The sequence below is a fragment of the Marmota marmota genome, unplaced genomic scaffold (assembly GCF_001458135.2).
Source record: "Marmota marmota marmota unplaced genomic scaffold, marMar, whole genome shotgun sequence".
Taxonomy (NCBI): Eukaryota; Metazoa; Chordata; class Mammalia; order Rodentia; family Sciuridae; genus Marmota; species Marmota marmota.
Genome location: NW_025999990.1, coordinates 40699049 through 40717814, shown reverse-complemented (window position 1 = coordinate 40717814; position 18766 = coordinate 40699049). Strand labels below are relative to the sequence as shown.

The 18766-nt window shown below is 40.5% G+C and overlaps 1 protein-coding gene across 3 annotated transcripts in view; it reads left to right on the top strand.

Annotated features, from left to right (window-relative positions):
• Lama3 (laminin subunit alpha 3) overlaps positions 1–18766 on the top strand; it is a 257612-nt gene that overhangs the window by 51525 nt on the left and 187321 nt on the right. For all 3 annotated transcript variants that reach the window (XR_007348859.1, XM_015482480.2, XM_048806427.1), the window contains exons 3-8: positions 6122–6239; positions 6946–7064; positions 8215–8385; positions 11129–11220; positions 16778–16893; positions 18634–18752. Coding sequence is in view for 2 of the 3 variants with exons in the window: in XM_015482480.2 (XP_015337966.1) it covers positions 6122–6239; positions 6946–7064; positions 8215–8385; positions 11129–11220; positions 16778–16893; positions 18634–18752 (735 nt within the window). In the remaining variant the exon portion in view is untranslated. The remainder of the gene's footprint in view (positions 1–6121; positions 6240–6945; positions 7065–8214; positions 8386–11128; positions 11221–16777; positions 16894–18633; positions 18753–18766) is intronic.

The following is an 18766-nucleotide window of genomic DNA, read 5'->3' as shown; positions in this document are numbered from 1 at the left end:
GCCGCTTTCTGCTGACATCAGATCTCTGCCATGTTGGTGTCCTATGCGAATGGCAGCATTTCGTTCCTCTTGCCGGGCAACCAAAGCAACGGGTGAGTCCTGACCGGCCGTCAGCAGGACCCGTACGGAGAAGCAGTTTCCGCGGGCTCCTAGCCCCGGTCGAGGGAAGTTCCGGGAGCCGGAACTCGGCCGCTCCGTGCTTGGTGTAAGCTCCTATAAGTGTAAGCTCCAAGAAGCAGTCCCCGCGGGCTCAGTTCCGGGGGCCGGAATTCGGCTGCTTAGTGCTTGTTGTATGCTCTGATAGGAGCAGGGTCCGAGAAGCAGCCTCCGCAGGCTCCGCGGAACGGTTCCGGGAGCCGGAACTCGGCCGCCCCGCGCTCGGTGTTCGCTCCGATAAGCTCAGGTTCTAAGAAGCACCCAGGCGCTGAACCCTAGCAATCTGTCTGCAAGCCGCAGGTGAATTGCAGCCTGAAATTACCTGATCTATGGCTGAATCTTGGGTTATTTTAAACAGGAAGTAAGAGACTTTTCTCTCACTTGGTTCCAGTTTCCACCCTAATCTTTGCCTCCTGCTGACTTGAATCTTGACCACTTAGAAAGAGCCTGAGTCAGTTATTTAAATTCTGGGTGGTGGGATGAAGGGTAGAAATCCCCCCACAGTGGGAAGAGGACTGCCGAGAGAAGGTTGTTGACATAAGACCCAGGAAGCCTGGGATGGTTAGAACTCATCAGCCATGCAGTGGCCTTCTGCTCAGAAGGAGGTGTTAGGGTGAGAGGAGACCTCAGGACCTCTTGAGCCTGAAAGAGCTTCTGGAATGTCCAGGTTTCCTCTTCCAAGGAAGCACGTGCTTCTGCGAGCCACTAAGGGTTGCTGAGGGTCCTTCTTAGACCTAAACCATGAATATCTCTTTGATGGTGCCAGGGACTGGGCTTTTCAGCCCAGCACGATGACAGACTCAGATGGAGGTGCTTCTGCGGAGCCATTGGCAGAGGTTCCTTTGGACCAGGATTAAAGCATCCTGTTAAGGCCAGCTGAGTCGTATTTTCACCACTGGCTTTGGTTGTATTATGAGGATTGAACCTTGGTTTGTAAAAATCTTTCAAACCAGGTTACTAAAATGGAATTTAGTTTAACTCTATCTGCGTCTTTCCTTCTTTAAAAAGGAAGAAAAAATTCTGTTTTTTTTTTTTTACAAGTTTTTCAAATGGTCACCATCTATGAAATAAATTTAATTGAGTGGTTTTTTTTGTAATTTGTTATTTGTATTTTGTGCTTGGAAAGTGGTAATGTTTATAATTTAGTTAATAAATGTTTCAAAATGTCTCCCCACAGTCACAGTGTACTTATTTCTCAGCCTGTGACACAGCAAGAAGGATGGGACACAGTGAGAAGGAAGCATGGCCCAGGCTGTGATCTGGCCAGGGATGCTTCTTCACCCAATTCACATCAGGAGAAAGTGATCAAATTAGGACTGTGGAACGTTCTGTGATTCTGAGAACAGTCAGACTGCAGAACAAACTAGGGAACCTTCTGGACTCTTCAAAATGTCATTATTGGGAAAGACAATAATGGGGAGGCAATGCTGAGGAGATAAAAGAGACCTGACAGCTACATGCCCCACAGAATCACTGATTGGATCCTGGATTGGAATAAGGATACAGTGGGGCTTAGGAGAATCAGGAAAACTTGAATAGCAACAGTGTGTTAAATAAGATTTTTGTCCCATAGAGTTACCAGCAGCCAAGCCAGGGAAACTGCCTGGGTCCTGGGGGACTGGACTCAACTGCCCACCTGCATAAGAAACAAGCAAACTATGTAAAAAGGAAAAATGAATTTGATGCGGTTTCGTCCAGTTGGAGAGAAGCAGCTAGATTGTTTCTCTGCCCGTTCTATAGAAGTGGTTATAATTTATAGAAACAAAAGGCAGGAGATACACATGTGTGGATTTAGCTAGCTGTGCTAGCCAGAAAATGTTGTCAGTTTCAGGTTTCTTCTTACCTGGAAGGGCTGGGGGTAGTTTCTCAGTTTCCATTTGCACCATAAGGAAGTTTGGGGTGTAGAAGAGCAGTTAATAGGAAGTTGCCTTTAATTTTAAAGGGCTCTGTTTCAATAGTAATATTTCTTAGGCATGAAATTGTTTGTGTGGGAGAAATGTCCATATATTTGGGAGATGCTTAAGGGTGAAATGTCGTGATGTCTGTAACTTACTTTCAAAAAAAAAATGTGTGTGTGTGCATGTGTTTGCACACATGTGTAGGGAACAAACATGGCAAAATGTTCTTTGCCCTTTCCTATAGATTTATAAACCACTTAAAATAAAAAGTTGGCCTAAGTAGAAAATGCTACTTTATTGATAAATATGCTTATTAAATTAGAAAGCTATTGACAGATTGATTTCACTTTCATTATAAACTAAGATTTTTTGGGGAGGGGGCATGTATGTAATGTGTAGTGAGATAAGAAACTTATTTTGGATATAACTTTAAATTCATTCGCGTAGGCTTTTGTGCTTTCACTTATCCCATTGTTGATTTCATTTCAATTTAGCATGCATTCAGCACCTACCCTGAGAATACAGAAATGATTAAGGCCAAAAGATGTTGCAGTTTAGTGGATGAAAACAAATACGTGTCATAGGGATGACAGGTGCTCTGTAAGAAGGAGAATATAAAATTTACATGAAATAGATTTTCCTTTTTTGTTTTTCAGATGGGGTCTTACTATGTTGCCCCAGTTGATCTTGAACTCCTAGGCTCAGGTAATCCTCCTGCTTCAGCCTCCTGGGTAGCTGGAACTACAGGCATGTACCACTATGCCTGGCCTAGTATTGTTCCTTATTCATTTAAGTATGTTTTGTGATTATCTTATGTTATTATTTATGGGCAACTAAATCAAATCTGCAAGTGGTTAAGTGATGTGCTTGTCCTCACACAGCCAGTAGGTGGCAGGGCAGGGATTACCTCCGCCCAGGAGTTGATTCTTACAACTTAGCTCAGGCACCAGGGCAGAAAGTGGGGGGGGGGGGGTTCATCTCCATCTCTGTGTTTGGCAACTGGCATCTGCCTCTTGGAGTCAGTTGCAGCTACACAGCCTTAATTTTTTTCATCCATTCATTTATACCATTTATGCAATCCCAGAAGACCCTGGAAAGAATAAATGATGAGTGGTCACAAGCTGTAATTTCAGAGGATTTAGAACATAGACCGGGTAGAGAAATAAAGATCAGATGGTACTATCTTTTCTTACCTACTCACCTGAAAGTTTTTTGAAGTCAAAGTCACAGTCTATCTTTTATGATTATGAATCTCCTTATTAAAACATCATTTTAAAAACAACTTTGAATTTCTACCTAAATAATCATCCACAAAATTCAAGCTGTCTTTGGTTTGTTAGAAAAGCACACAGAAAGAGGTGTGCAACTCAGATATATGCCCCCTTATCTTTGACCCCCAAACATTATTGCTTTGAAAACGTACAACTTTGCCTTTCTCTCTAGAGCAACTCCACAGCCTGGTGCTTCCTAGTTTCATGAAGAGCCCTCCTTTATATCGGTAAATCTCAAGCATCATTCATGTGCGCTTTGAAGTAGTCTCAGTGGCTAAAGAGTAAAAACTATAAGTACCTGATAGTAAGAAAGGCTGTTAACAGAAGGAGCTGTTTAGAAGCCATATAAGCAGGAAGAATAGATGGGTTCCTGTCTGTTGGTTTAACATGCCTGAACCAGGGAGAGAGCACTCTTCAGAGATCATTCACTCTGCCTCACGGCAACATTTTTTTAAAAAATGTTTTTATTAGTGCATTATAGTTACATGTCATAGTGGGGTTCATTTTGACACAATCATACTGCATTGAATATAATTTACTCCATTTTGGTCTCCAGTACTTCCTTTTCTCCTTCCTCCCTCCCTCCCTCTGCTGCCCTTCCTCTCTCTACTGTCTGCCTTTTATTTATTTATTTTTAAACTGGTGTTTTATAGCTATACATAAGTTGAAGTTCACTGTGATATGTTCATATATGTACATGGGATAGTTTGGTCAATTTCATTCCACAGTTCCTCCCTTTTCCTGTCCCTCCTCCCTCCCCACCAATCTCCTTCTCTGCTCCATTGATTTTTCTTTTATTTTCATGGTGTCCCCCATTTTTCTTTATTTTGCTCTACTTCCACTTACGAGAGAAAACATTTGACCCTTGATTTTGCTTCTGTTTTATTTCACTTAGCATGATGTTCTTCATTTCCATTCATTTACCAGAAATATGCCATGATTTAATTTTTTTTTTTTTTTTTGGTACCAGGGATTAAACTCAGAGGCACTCGACCTCTGAGCCACATCCCCAACCCTAATTTTTGTATTTTTTTTTTTTAGAGACAGGGTCTCACTGAGTTACTTAGTGCCTCACTTTTGCTAAGGCTGGCTTTGAACTTGCAATCCTCCTGTCTCAGCCTCCTGAGCCACTGGGATTACAGGCGTGGGCCACTGTGCCCAGATAATTTAATTCTTTATAGTTGAGTAAAACTCCATTATATGTTTATAAAACATTTTCTTTATCCATTCATCTGTTGATGGGTACCTGGCTCTGAAGTAACTTGGCTCTGAAGAATTGTGCTGCTATAAACATTGATGTGTCTGCATTCCTATAGTATGTATTTTTGGATACCAAGGAGTGAGATAATTGGGTCCTATGGTGGTTTCATTCCTAGTCTTTAGAGGAATCAACATACTGCTTTCCAGAATGGTTGTACAAATTTGCAGGCCCACATACAATGTATGAGTGTACCTTTCCCTCCACATCCTGCCCAGCATTTATTATTTGTACTCTTGATGACTGCCATTCTAACTGGAGTGAGATGAAATCTCAATGTAGTTTTGATTTGTATTTCACTGATTGCTAGGGATGTTAAATATTTTTTCATATATTTCTTCTTTTGATAAATGTCTGTTTAATTCTTTGGCCCATTGATTGATTGGGATTTTTTATTTTGGAGTGTTAATCTTTTTGAGTTCTTTATGTATGCTGGTTATTTATTCCCTGTAGGAGGAGTAGCTGGTAACAATTTTTTTCACATTCTGTGGGCTCTCTTCTATTGTTCAGAAGCTTTTAAATTTGATGCTACCTTACTTATTGATTATCGCTTTTATTTCTTGAGCTTCAAGGGTCCTATTAAGGAAGTTGGTGCCTGTGCCAATTTGTTAGAGTATTGACCCGACGTTTCTTCTAGCAGTTGCTAAGTTAGTCTAATTCCTAATCTTTGATCCACTTTAAGTAGAGTTTTGTGAAGGGTGAGATATAAGAATCTAGTTTCATTCTTCTACTTATGGATATCCAATTTTCCCAGATATCCAAAACATACCTTAGAGAAAAGGCTATCTTTTCTCTAAGGTATGTTTTGGGCACTTTGTTGAAAGGTGACTGTATCTATGTGGGTTTGTCTCTCACAGCAACATTTTGAATATGCAAGTCTCAGAGGGGATTTGCTGTTGAGCCAGAGCCCTGGGTAAGAATTCACTGCAAGTTACACTGCAATGGTGGTGGTAAATAAAAACATACTGAGTGATGAGAGTTTTTACAAGGAGAAATTAATAAGGAGAAAAGCAATCAGGAAAAGAGGAGACCAGTGGAGATGGGGCAGGGGAGAAGAGGCTACCACCCCACTCAACAGCTGTGGCCTCAGATCTCTCCAACACCTGGACCTAGGGGTTATAAAACTCCTAGGAGAGGCTCTAGATTATACTATTGGCTCTTGGCCCTGGACTTCTTGCCATTGCTTGCCAGCAGACTTCTCTGATATGTAGACTTGAGGTATAGACTTGGTAGACTTGAAGATGCTGTGTTGGTTGGCTCAAGTTCAAAGGTGTAATGATTAAAGTGTGACAAAGATGGTGCTCCATGTGTATATTTGATGGAGAAAGATGATGATTTTGGTTTTGAACATGATAAGCTTGAGAAGTTATGCCCAGGTAGAGATGTCCAATAGGCAGTTAGAAAAAAAAAGATCTGTATCTTGGGACTGGGGTTGTGGCTGGATGTGTTACCTTAGGAATCAGCATCCTGTAGAAAAATGGTTGAAGCTGTGGACAGATGAGGAGACTTTAATAATGATATCTCTTTTGCTTTGTCAGCTCTTCCACGTGGCCTATATTTTAATCAAATTTGCAAATTCTCCTCGCCCTGATCTTTGGGTCTTGGAAAGGTCTGTAGACTTTGGAAACACCTACTCACCATGGCAGTATTTTGCTCGTAAGTAATGAGTGGCTTTAATTATTTGTAACCAATCAGGACTATGGATTTACTTAGAAAAATTAGTCTTGCAGTGTGGCTGGGTAGTGAATGGTCAATTTTAACCATTTAACTTATCCTCAGAATATCCGCATTTCTCAAGCATGTGTGTGTATGAATTCCAAGGATCCCACACACAGAGCTGACTTTTATGATACATAAAACTCCTTTTATGATAACAGTTCTTGTCACTACTTCAGGGGGTACTTATTACTGAGTCAAAGCAGCTCTTTCCTCTTTATACAGAACTAGCAACTAAGTTCCATCTTTATGGATCTTGCATAGTGTATTATTTACCATCTCTTCAAGAATGTCAGTGTCTCTGGACCCTATGACAAATTGAGGTGGGCAGGAATTTTCCCTTCAAGAGCATGGGGTTTCCATGCAGCCTCCTTAGAGGATAAACTTGCCTTATGAAGCATGAAGCATGAGGAGTTAACACCACATCTCCAAACATTGCTCCTAAGAGTTGAGGGGCCTGAAATGGATTCGTAGTTTCTTTCATGAATTAAAAACTTCATTCTAAGCTTTCACCTAAAAGTCTAAGACTTCTCTAATTCTTTCTCTTTTCATGTATGTTCTTAAGGAAAAAAAAAAAAACTTCTTAAGCAATTTACCAAAAAATGATAATATTTAATTTTATAATATTAAAATATTTTCTTCTTAGATTCTAAACGAGACTGTTTGGAACAATTTGGGCAGCAGGCAAATAAAGCTATCACCCGGGATGATGACGTACTCTGTATTACTGAATTTTCCCGCATTGTACCTTTGGAAAATGGTGAGGTAAGTAGATGTAGGAAGCTCTGAGAGGTGGGACTTAGAAATGAACATGAGGATGTCAAATATTTCATAATCATGAAAATTGTACTTTCAAGTAGATCTAATATAGATTAAAATGGAAACCAGTAAGTACTTCAGACTTGGTGATAAAGGAATCACATGAAGGACTCCCAGAATGAGTTGGGTTGGAAATTCTGTTTGGGGGTCTTGAATTCTCCTGGGAAGTCAGGATTTGAGAATCAAGGCCCACAGGTCTTGAGCTTTTCTTTCTGGTAATATATTTAGAAAATGGGTCACTGGTAACTGGAGTAATGACCACTCCCACCTCTTCACACATTATCCCCACTGTGAGTGAGGAGATGAAGGGTAAGGGGCAGTGCTAAGCCCTGACCCCTTTTGGCAGGGTGGACATCATCTATTGGGGAGAAAGAAATGCTGTCCCTTTAGAGTTTCATTTGGTTCTTTTGTGAAATCAGCCTGGCTGTTGTTAGGGGAGGTAGACAAACTGGTGGGGAAAATCAGAGACATCCATGGTTATGGTGAGGCCACAATGAAAATGAACTGAGTTACAAATTAACTTCCACTAAGAGTATCATTCTTCCTCTTTGTTAAGTAGAGAGCTCTTACTTGAGCAGCTATATCCAATGTCTTCCACTTGGTGAGAAGTTTATGTTTTGAATGGTTGAGACATAGATTGCACCAGCTCAAGATTTAAAACAAAAACTAGGCTTTATACAGATTTTTTTTTTTTTTTTGGTCAGTTTTTCTAACCTCATTTAGACATTTAGATTACTTCAACCTTTATCCTCTTTGCTAGAGGTTGACAAAGTTATTACCTTATAATTGTAGACTTAACATTAAATCTTTAATATTTCAAAGTGTTACAGTCCCACAACTATGCTGATAGAACAAAGGGTTTGAAAATGCAGTGATAACATCTCTGGAGAGCCCAAGTGTCAAGGACATAGTGCCAGAAGTTGGAAGGAGGAAGAGGGAGGGAAGATGCTCTTAGACATAAACAAGATCCAAGACTACCTACACACATCTCATGGGGCCAAACAACCAAATGCTTTGGAGTGTGTTGTTTTTAGTCACGTGCTGTTATACGTTGATGAAAGGACTTTCCTCTCCTTCATCTGTGTGGTTATTTTAGGTGGTGGTTTCCTTGATAAATGGTCGTCCAGGTGCAAAAAATTTTACTTTCTCCCACACCCTCCGGGAGTTCACTAAGGCAACAAACATCCGCTTGCGCTTTCTTCGAACCAACACCCTGCTTGGACATCTCATCTCCAAAGCACAGCGGGATCCAACTGTCACTCGAAGGGTAGGTAGTGTCTTGTAGGTGGCTACTTGGATGCTTTTGTTTTGTTACTTTTTGTTTGTTTATGAAATTAATTGCCTTAAACACTTTTAAGTAACCTTTAGAGCCAGTAATCATGTGGGCATGGGAGACGTTCTTGCCTGAAATCCTAGATATCATTAGGAGTTTGGCTGTTTGAAGAAAAATAGTTATATTCAAAGAAGATGAAAGGTCAAAGATTATAGTCAGTCTGGTGTTTGTCTGGGTGGGCTAACTACTATTATAATCAATACTCCCCAAATCCCAGAGGTGTGCCAAAGCACTGGTTTGTTTTTTGCTCATATTATAGACCAATATGGTGGCATTGGCCCTATGCAGTTGTTCAGGGCACCAGCTCTTCCTATCTAGAGGTAGAGCTATCCTGTAGGACCTCAGGGTCCTCCCCTGGATCCCTTGCCTCAGGGCAGCTGATAAGGGAAGAAAGGGCATAGAGAAGATTCACCTAGCTCATCTCCTAACTAGAGTCCTTTCCACTGGCAAGATCTGGTCATATAGCTCCATCTAGGTGTGAGGAGGCTGAGTAATATAATCTAAGTGGAGTAGAGAAGAACATAGATATCTGTGAGTACTGGTACTCGGCCATGTTGGATGTCCACCCTGAACATCTCTTGTCCTCAGGTGTCAGAATGGTACAGGAGCCAGCAGAATCACTCTTCTCCCAGTCTCTGGTCTCCCACAGGTGCCTCCTATTGGCCAAATCCAACAGGACGCCAGAGAGCAAGAGATCCAATGATTGCAGCCCATAATATTCAGCTCCAGGGCAAAAGTCACCTGGAAAGGTGAATGTGAGATTCCCCGCACATCTTCTAAAGTTTGACTTTTTATGTTGGTAGAATCAATGACTGGAAAATGAAGAGAAGAAAAAAAAAAGTTTTGCTCCCATTTTGAGAATTTTCCAGAAAGGCCAGACATATTGGGTATAGGTGGCCTGGTCCACCTTTTGCATTTTCTGCTCTCTTTGCTCTCTGAACCCACTGTGCAGATGGGGACTATGCAGATGAGGACTGTATTCATCCAAGGATGAATATTTACAAAGGAGAGCTGGGATTTCTGGCTCCAGCTCACCAGTTTTTCCCCTCCATAAATTGTCTTTTACAAGGTTGCAAGATTTGTACTCTTACCTGTGTATATATTACTTTTCAATTAGGCAAACACAGGGTTTTCCCATTAAGTAATTTTTTATGGAGCATGCCAAGTATAGAATCTTGACACACCCCTCACCCAGTGTAAGATGCTTCTGTAATGGAGACACACCATGCCAACTGTCCTATCACACGGTTCTGTGTGCTGTGGACTGAGTGCTTCCTCTCTTGCTGCTGCTGCCCTTAACACATGTGGAGAGAGAAACTTCTGTGGTGGTCAGCATAGCCTCTGGGGTTAGCTTGTCATGGAAAGCCCTGGTAACCCTGACTTTATCCAATGTTAACCAGGGGGCTGTTAATGCCTTCACATGTAAGTCAGAGGTTACGAGTAAACTTTGACACCTGAACAGTTTTTAATTAGGGAACCAGAAGAGAACCCCTATATCAAATTACTAGGTATCCTTAAGACTACTACACTTAACAACAACAAAGATACAAAGATCCTCTTGTCCTTGTGAATTCAAAGACTTCCTCACTGACAGGTTATTTTCTCACTGGATGCAAGGTTCAATGAGAAAGATTGTTCCAAGTGCCACACATTCCTCCCCAGTCCTGTGCTGTCTCCTGCCAAGTCTGGGGAGGAAGGAGCTGGCAGCAGGGACCAACTATTGTTGCTGGTGGCAAGGCCTCCAACATCCTGGAGAGGTACCTTGGCAATGAGGTGGCATATTTGCTTGGCCTAGTTTAGGGACCGATGCTCAGCTGAAGCTGGCTCTGCCTGGCCTTTGTGGAGCTTGAATCCCTCACTTTGACCAATTTGACCCTGAACTACCAAGACTCCAGCAGCTGCCAACAACTGCTGGCCCCCAGCAGCCTCGGGGCTGTGTCTGATCCATCTTTGTAAATACTGTCTTCCCTCCTGAAGCCTGGATGGTAGTTTTCACATAATAGGTGCAACAGTTTTGGATATAAAATTTGTTTTGGGGAGAGAAATGTGTTCATTATACAAAAATCCAGATTTATCAACAAACAAATAAACTTGGAACCACTTAATCTTTTCCAGTAGTCTATAAGGTATGATTCTTTTCAAAGGCAATTTTCTTCCATGCATTTAAAGCACTTGATTTGTTTTTAAATGGACACATTCAGAAGAAGTTTTAAAGTTAAGAATGAGAAATGCATTCATTTGGTAAGACAAGTTATATACCAACGTGGCTTCTTTTTTGTGTGCCGAGGTAGGCTAGGAGAAGTGTGCAAGAGTAGTGGTAGAGCACTTGCCTGGCATGTGTGAGGCACTGGGTTCGATTCTCAGCACCGCATATGTAAAAAAAGTAGATGTGTAACCGATGTGAATCTGCAATATGTATACGGGGTAAAAATGGGAGTTCATAATCTGCTTGAATCAAATGTATGAAATATGATATGTCAAGAGCTTTGTAATGTTTTGAACAACTAATAATAAAAAAAGAATAAGCAATAAATAAATAAATAAAATAAAGCTCCATCAGCAACTAAAAAATGTTTAAGAAAAAGAGAAGTTGAACCAACACAGATATGGGATAAGTTTGGTAAGAAAACTCCATGTTTCTGTATAGTGAAACTGACCTATTCCATTTTCCGTACAGTATTATTACAGCATAAAGGATATCAGCATCGGTGGGCGGTGTGTTTGCAATGGCCACGCTGAAGTGTGCAATGCAAATAATCCTGAAAAACGGTAAGTACACTGGGTGGACTGTTTCTGCCATGAATGAGTCTAATTGTTCCAGTGGATGTTTGCATCCCATTAAATATTTCTAGATTCCTGCCCGCAATAAGAATGTTTCAGGTTCAATAGCCCTCTACTTCCTTCCACAGACCACCACTGGGCCCATAGCAGATGTCACTAATCGATCTCAGTGCTCTCTGGATAATATGGGATGCAGCCACTAAATCCCCAAACCCAAGAAGCCATTAGTTTTCTGCCCCCTACCCCACTACAATTAGATTTTTTACATTCATTTGGTTTTTGGTTTCTGCCATGTTGGACACTTTCCATCTCAAGATGGAATAGGCAGAGAAAGCAAGAGCACACACTGGGCCCGGCTTACTGTGAACATACTCTCCATTCAGAAAATCTTGTATGACTGCCATTAAGCAGGTGATGATTTAGTCCAATGGATTTCAGACCCATTCAAATTCTGCCTATGCCAAGGAGCTTAATGATGAAAATTTGGTTCTAAATCATCTCCTTTCTAAATATGTTTAAATAATCCTCCTTTCTAGTTCAAATTATATTAGAAAACATTGAGTTGAAATAAATGTCTTCTTTTGCGGGGAGTGAGGGAAGGTACCAAAAGGACTCATACCAAAAGTAATTAATGAGGGCTGATACCAAGAGTAACCTGGAGCAATAATGAATTTGAGTATTTATTTGAAAGACATTGTTCAAATATCTTAAATACTTAAATTTTATGGCCACTGTTTGACCACAGTGGTCACAGAAATCCAGTAATAATTGAAGTCCTCTAGAATGAGGGTTCTAGATACAGCCTGAGGAGCTCTATTGTTATTTTCATGGAATTTATCTTAGGACTTTCTCTTCTTCCTCTTCAGAAACAATTACCACTTTCACTTCCTGTCTTTTCCAAACTACTTTTTTTCCTCTGAAGACAATTTTTGTTGTTGTTGCTCTTTTATGCTACTTATGTAATTTGAGAGTGTAGTTGGATTCTAGTCAACAGTCTGTTTTTAATATGCAATCGTTTCTCCAGCCTTACAAGGGAAGGTTCACTGTGAACCATCCTGAACAGAGGTGATCCTGAATGCAAACCACAGGATTTAAGCTTCCTTTCATGACCTACCTGGTGCAGTTGGGCAAGCCATTAATAAATGATAAAGTTGACAAGAGAAGTAAGACTTCATTGTCACCTTGGGGTTACACATTTTCAAATTCTTTCTTTTTTAAATTATGCATTGCAAAATTTACCATTCTAAACCATCTTTAGGTGTGCCATTCAGTAGTGTTGAGTACATTCACAGTGTTGTTCAACCAATCTCTACAACTCTTTTCGTCTTGCAAAACTGAAACTTGGTGTCCATTTTCAGAACTACCCGTCTACCCTTCTGCCAGCTCTATTTTTGGTCTTATGGATTTGACTATGCTGGGTACCTCAAAGAAGTGGTATCATCTAGCATTTGTCTTTTTGTAACTGGTTTAGTTCGCTTCACATGTTTTTAAGTTCATCCATCTTGAGCATGTGTCAAAATTTCCTTTCCTTTTAAGGCCGAAATAATATCTATTTATATGTATAGACCACATTTTGTTTATCCATTCACCCATAACTGGACACCTAGATTGCTTCTATCTTTTGGCTATTGGGACTAAGTCTGCTGCCAATATACATGTGCCCTATTTTTGCTTTTAAAAAACTGAGGTATATTTTGCATACAATAGGATGCATTATTTTTTTGTCAGCTTTTTTGCTGCTGTGACCAAATGACTTGACATGAACAGTTTTAGAGCAGGTAAAGTTTATTGGGCATTCAGATTTTCAGAGGTCTCAGTCCATAGATGACTGACTCCATTGCTCTGTGCCTGAGATGAGGCAGGACATCATGGTAGAAAGGTGTGGAAGAGGGAGGCAGCTCAGGCCATGACAATCAGGAAGCAGAGAGAGACTCTGCTCACCAGGGACAAAATATATACTCCCAAAGGCATATCCCAGGGACCTAGCCACACTCTATTTGTCTACAGTTATCACCCAGTTAATCCTCATCAGTGGATTAACTCACTGATTAGGTTAAGACGGTCATAACCCAACCATTTCCCCTCTTACTGTCTTTGTAGGATAAAAATTCACACATGAGCTTTTTGGTGTTACCTCTTATCTAAACCATAATATGCATAGATCTGAAATGTTAAATGGTCAGCAATTTTACCTATTTGTATTACCACCCCAAGAGGAATATCTGTAAAGACTGGCCATTAAGCTGGTTGCTGGGTATAGTAATAATTTTCTGTGTGTACAAGTCCCTGTGAGAGATGAATTTTACTTTTAGCCAGATCCAGGCTTATGTATCTTTAGGCCTCGCTTGGTGTTCGGGCAGAGTTGCCCACTACCAGCTTGTGTGGTGTGCTGGGTGGAGCCCTTCTTCCTGACCAGCTGCAGACCCTAATGTTGCCGTCCCTCCTTCAGGGATCAAGGGGTGCCGTCTGAAAGGGCCCATCCACTCAACAACCAACAATTAATTAGCAAGGACCTGTTTGTTAATGACTAATCTATCTGCACCATGTAACCTCCTGGATAGGAGGGCCCCAGGACACTAGGAGCCAGAGCAGATAAGTTTTGAGTTGGGGAGAGAAAGGTTCATTTAGTATCTCTGGGACAAAATGGTGCCATGTGAGAAAGAACTAGAAGCCACCAGGGAGTGGCTGAGCTTCCTGTTTAGAAGAGCTGCCAAACCACATTGACCCGGCCAGACCTAGAGGCTTCTGACCCAGTGGTTAATGGCTCAAGTACCTCCCTGTGCCTTGGGGAAAGCTCAGTTCACCATCTGTCCACTCTGCCTTTTCTTTCTTTGCCTCCTGATTCACTTCTGCCCAAAGATTGACCTTGAACCAATGCTGATGGAAACCACACCCATGAATAGGAACATATCTTATGGTGTGTATAAGGAGACTCAATGACTTAGTGGAGGGAGCCAAGGCTGCATAATGGGTAAAGTTAGATGCTAACCAGGCAGAAGGTGGCTTTAGCCAAGGATGTAGACTATGCTGACGTTATGCAGGGACAGGAAGAAGGATTACACATTCAATTCTGAGCATCCTAGCAGTCAACTAAACAAGGGAAACCTGCTCACGTTCCTATTTCACTATGATCACAATATAAAAAGCAATCCTTCACTTAAGAGAAGCATGATTGTAGATATTAGAACTAGATAATTTTCCTCTGGGGGTTGAGTAGAGAGATCATCATGAAACAGACTCTCTAGTCAATATCTTTTTTTAAAAGAATTTTTTATTTGTTTTGATTAGTTATACATGATAGTAGAATGTACTTTGATACATCATATATATAAAATGGAGTATAATTTCTCATTCTTCTGGTTATACCATGATGTAGAATACCCTGGTTATATAGTTATATATGTACATAGGGTAATAATGTCTAATTCATTTTACTATTCTTCCTATCCCCATACCCTCTCCCCTTCCTTCATCCCCCTCTACCTAAAGTAACTCTATTCTTCCTTAGCTCCACCTCCATTGCAAATTAGCATCCACATATCAGAGAGAACATTCTCCAGCTCCATCTATTTACCAGCAAATGCCATAATTTGATTCTTCTTTAAGGCTGAGTAATATTCCATCATATATATATCACATATTTTTTTATCCATTCATCTGTTGAAGGGCACCTGGGTTGGTTCCATAGTTTAGCCATTGTGAATTGAGCTGCTATAAACATTGATGTGGCTGCATCACTGTAATATGCTGATTTTAAGTCCTTTGGGTATAAACCAAGGAATGGGATAGCTGGGTCAAATGGTGGTTCCATTCCAAGTTTTCTGAGGAATCTCCATACCTCTTTCCATAATGGTTGCACCAATTTTCATTTCTACAAGCAATGTATGAGTGTACCTTTTCCCCACATCCTTGCCAACACTTATTGTTTTTGTATTCTTTTTTTGTTCTAATTAGTTATTTATGACAGCAGAATGCATTTTGATTCACTGTACACAGATGGAACACAACTTTTCATTTCTCTGGTTGTACACGAGGTAGCATTGCACCATATGTGCAGTCATACATGTACCTAGGGTAATGATGTCCATTTCATTCCACCATCTTGTCTATCTTCATGCTCCCCTGCCTCCCCGCTTGCTTTTCCTCCATTCTCCCCATGCCACATTCCCATTATGAATCTGCATCCACTTATCAGAGAGAACATTTGGCCTTTGGTTTGGGGATTGGCTTACTTTGTTTAGCATGATATTCTCCAACTCATCCATATACCTGTAAATGCCATAATTTTATTCTCTTTTAATGCTGAGTAATATTCCATTGTGTATATATACCACAGTTTCTTTATCCATTCATCTACTGAAGGGCATCCAGATTGATTCCACAGTTTAATCAACAACATCTTTAATAACAATTTTATAGCAGATGAAAGGACAATTTTTCCAAATAACCTTCTGCCTGGGCTGCGAGAGTAGTTAGGGGGTGCCATATAATTCAGACAGGTTCACAAGCCTTTCTTTCTTCTCTTTTTATATTTGCTGTGCTCAATTTCAATTTCCCTATGAGTATAGCTGGACCATATGTTCTTCAAGCAACTTTACTAAATATTTTTGAACCCAGCATATGCCAAGTGTTTCATTGGCAATGAGGTGAAATTTCCTCTCTGACAAGATCCCATTTGGACTCCAGCTGTTATATGCCACCAGTTAAATCTACATCTGTGGCTTTCAGGCTGTTGGGCAGAAAGAGGGATGACACTTCTGCTCTTAGGAGTATGGCTGAAGACACACCATCCCACCTGCCCAAGTCCTGTTGGGGAGACCCACAGACCTAGTCAAGAACCTTCTTAGGCAACTGTTTTGAATCTTCTTTCAAGTACAGATGAACGGGAGCTCAAAGCTTGGAGTTCTGATGCAAACCAAGGCTATGACCTTAGTTTGGATTGAAATTTAAGACAGATGTTAGATTTTTCAGATTTTTCTAGCTTCATCTCTTCTGAGTGATCTCAGCTCGTGGTCTTGAGATGAAGAGGGGACAGCCGGTGAGAGCAAAGGCCTTCAAGGTCTTTTTAGTAGGTGCTTCCTGGTCAGTAAATCTCTGTGCATGATCACAGGTTGAGAGTAAGAGACTCGAGTGGACTTCTCACAGGACTCCTTGGGATATTGGTGAAGATGTGATAATGCATCCCAGGAATCTCGGCACTTGCTTGCTCATTTGTCCATTTATTGTGCCATGATGTGATAGAGAAGAAAGAGTTGAGGCTTCAGAGTCAATTTTGGTTTGAAATCTGATTCTCCATGTATCGCTGCTTGACCTTTGGCAAGCATCTTAATACCTCTGAATCTTAGTTTTATTATCTATAAAATGTAGATAACAAGCAGGTTATGGGGGGACTTGAAATAATGTATAAAGAATGCTTTGTTCTCCTAATTACTTAGAGAATGGCCCATGGATGACCCCACAGCTCTGTTCATGTTTTGCACACAGGAACAACTGACCTTAATCAAAACTTTGCAATAACTGAGATATGCTTTGCCCCCATGCCCAGGTTCCAGTGTGAATGCCAGCACCACACCTGTGGGGAGACCTGCAGTCACTGCTGTGTGGGCTACAATCAGAGGCGCTGGCAGCCGGCAATGTGGGAGCAGAACAATGAGTGTGAAGGTGGGTGTTGGGGTGGGACAGGGGAGCGATGTCCTGTACATGGTCTTCCTGTCCTACCAGAAAACTGATGCTGTGTTCTTTTTTTCCCCCTGAGTTCCTGAAGAGGCTGGGATCATGTCCATTTTAGGGACTCAGGTCTGTTACTGCTTAATAGTCATCTCTTATCCTTGGGATAAATTCCAAGATCCCCTGAAACCAGGGATAGCATTGAACCCTATATGTACCATGTTTTTTTTTTCATATATATATATATATATGCCTCTGATAAAGTTTAATTTATAAATTAGGCCCAGTAAGATATCAATAATAATAACTAGTAATAAAATAAAAGTTATAACTTACTGAATTCAAATCACTAGCATCACTACTATTGTGCTTTGGGGCTATTATTAAGTAAAATAAGTTACTGGAACACAAGCACTGTGATGCCAAGACAGTGGATCTGATAACCAAGACAGCTTCTATGTGACTAATGGGCTGGTAGCATATACAGTGTGGATCCTCTGTACAAGGGAATAATTCATGTCCCAGGCAGGATGGAGCCAGACAGCATGATATTTCATTCTATTACTTAGAATGGCATGCTATTTAAAACTTATGAATTGTTTATTTCTGGAATTTTTCATTTAATGTTTTCAAACCAAGTTTGACTGCAAGTAATCCAGACTGTGGAAAATGCAACTATAGATAATAGGTCACTCTATAATGAAAAACTCACAGACTTAAGGGAAAACTATCCTACTCTGAATTAAGGTAGAAATATGAGGAGACAAATTACAATAATAATAATCATTAATATGAATTATTATACTTTCATAAATGCCAAGATTGATCTGGCACCACTGAGAAAATGAAAATAAGAAAGTGTTCAGCCTATATAAACAGGGGAACTTGTGTAATTTCTAATTCCATCTTCTTCCCTAATATGTGTGTCTGGGAACTTGATAAAAACATTCAAATAATTAGAAAATTTGATCTGAGTGGAATTTAATGAAGATATATTCTAAATCTTGGCAATGATGAAAATCCTAAATGGAATTCTAACTACATTTTCTAATTATAGAAGTTTTATATATACTTCTTGTAGATATTTTGGAATTATTTAAAAGAAGAAGAAGGAAGAGGAGGAGGAGGAGAAAAATCACCAAGAGCCGGGGGCAGTGGTACACATCTGTAATCCCAGTGGCTCAGAGACTGAGGCGGGAGGATCACAAGTTCAAAGCCAGCCTTAGCAATTTAGTGATCTAATTTACTTCCCAGGAATCCCAAATTTGACATATAAGACTTTGGGAGACATTCCAGACCCAAACCATAGCAAGATCCAAGTTAGCAAGACCCTGTCTCAAAATAAAAAATAAAAAAGGCCTGGGATATGGCTCAGTGGTTCAGTGTCCTGGGTTCAATGCCTGGTACAAAAAAAAAAAAAATCAGTAACAGTACTAATCTCTGTGTATGAAACTTAATTGGCATTTTGATATTTCGATGCATCTTAATTTGTTACAAGTACATATCTTAATTTTTAAAAGAGAAACCTCTCATTTAATATCAAATGGAAGCAGCTATAAATTTCATAATAGTCTATTACTGGTCTGTGTGTAAAAATCCCCAAAATTCTCCACTGTTTCCCTAGTGTTCCAGGATAGACTTTATTATACTCCAATGAGCACTGATACTATGTGGGAATTTCTTAGTCGTCGTATAGTAATGATGGAATACTGACCTAGTGGGGCTGTTTTTCAGCCTGCAACTGTCACGGCCATGCCATCGACTGTTACTATGACCCAGAAGTTGAGCAGCAGCAAGCAAGCTTGAATACCCAAGGCATCTATGCAGGTGGCGGGGTCTGCATCGACTGCCAGGTAAAGGCACTCTC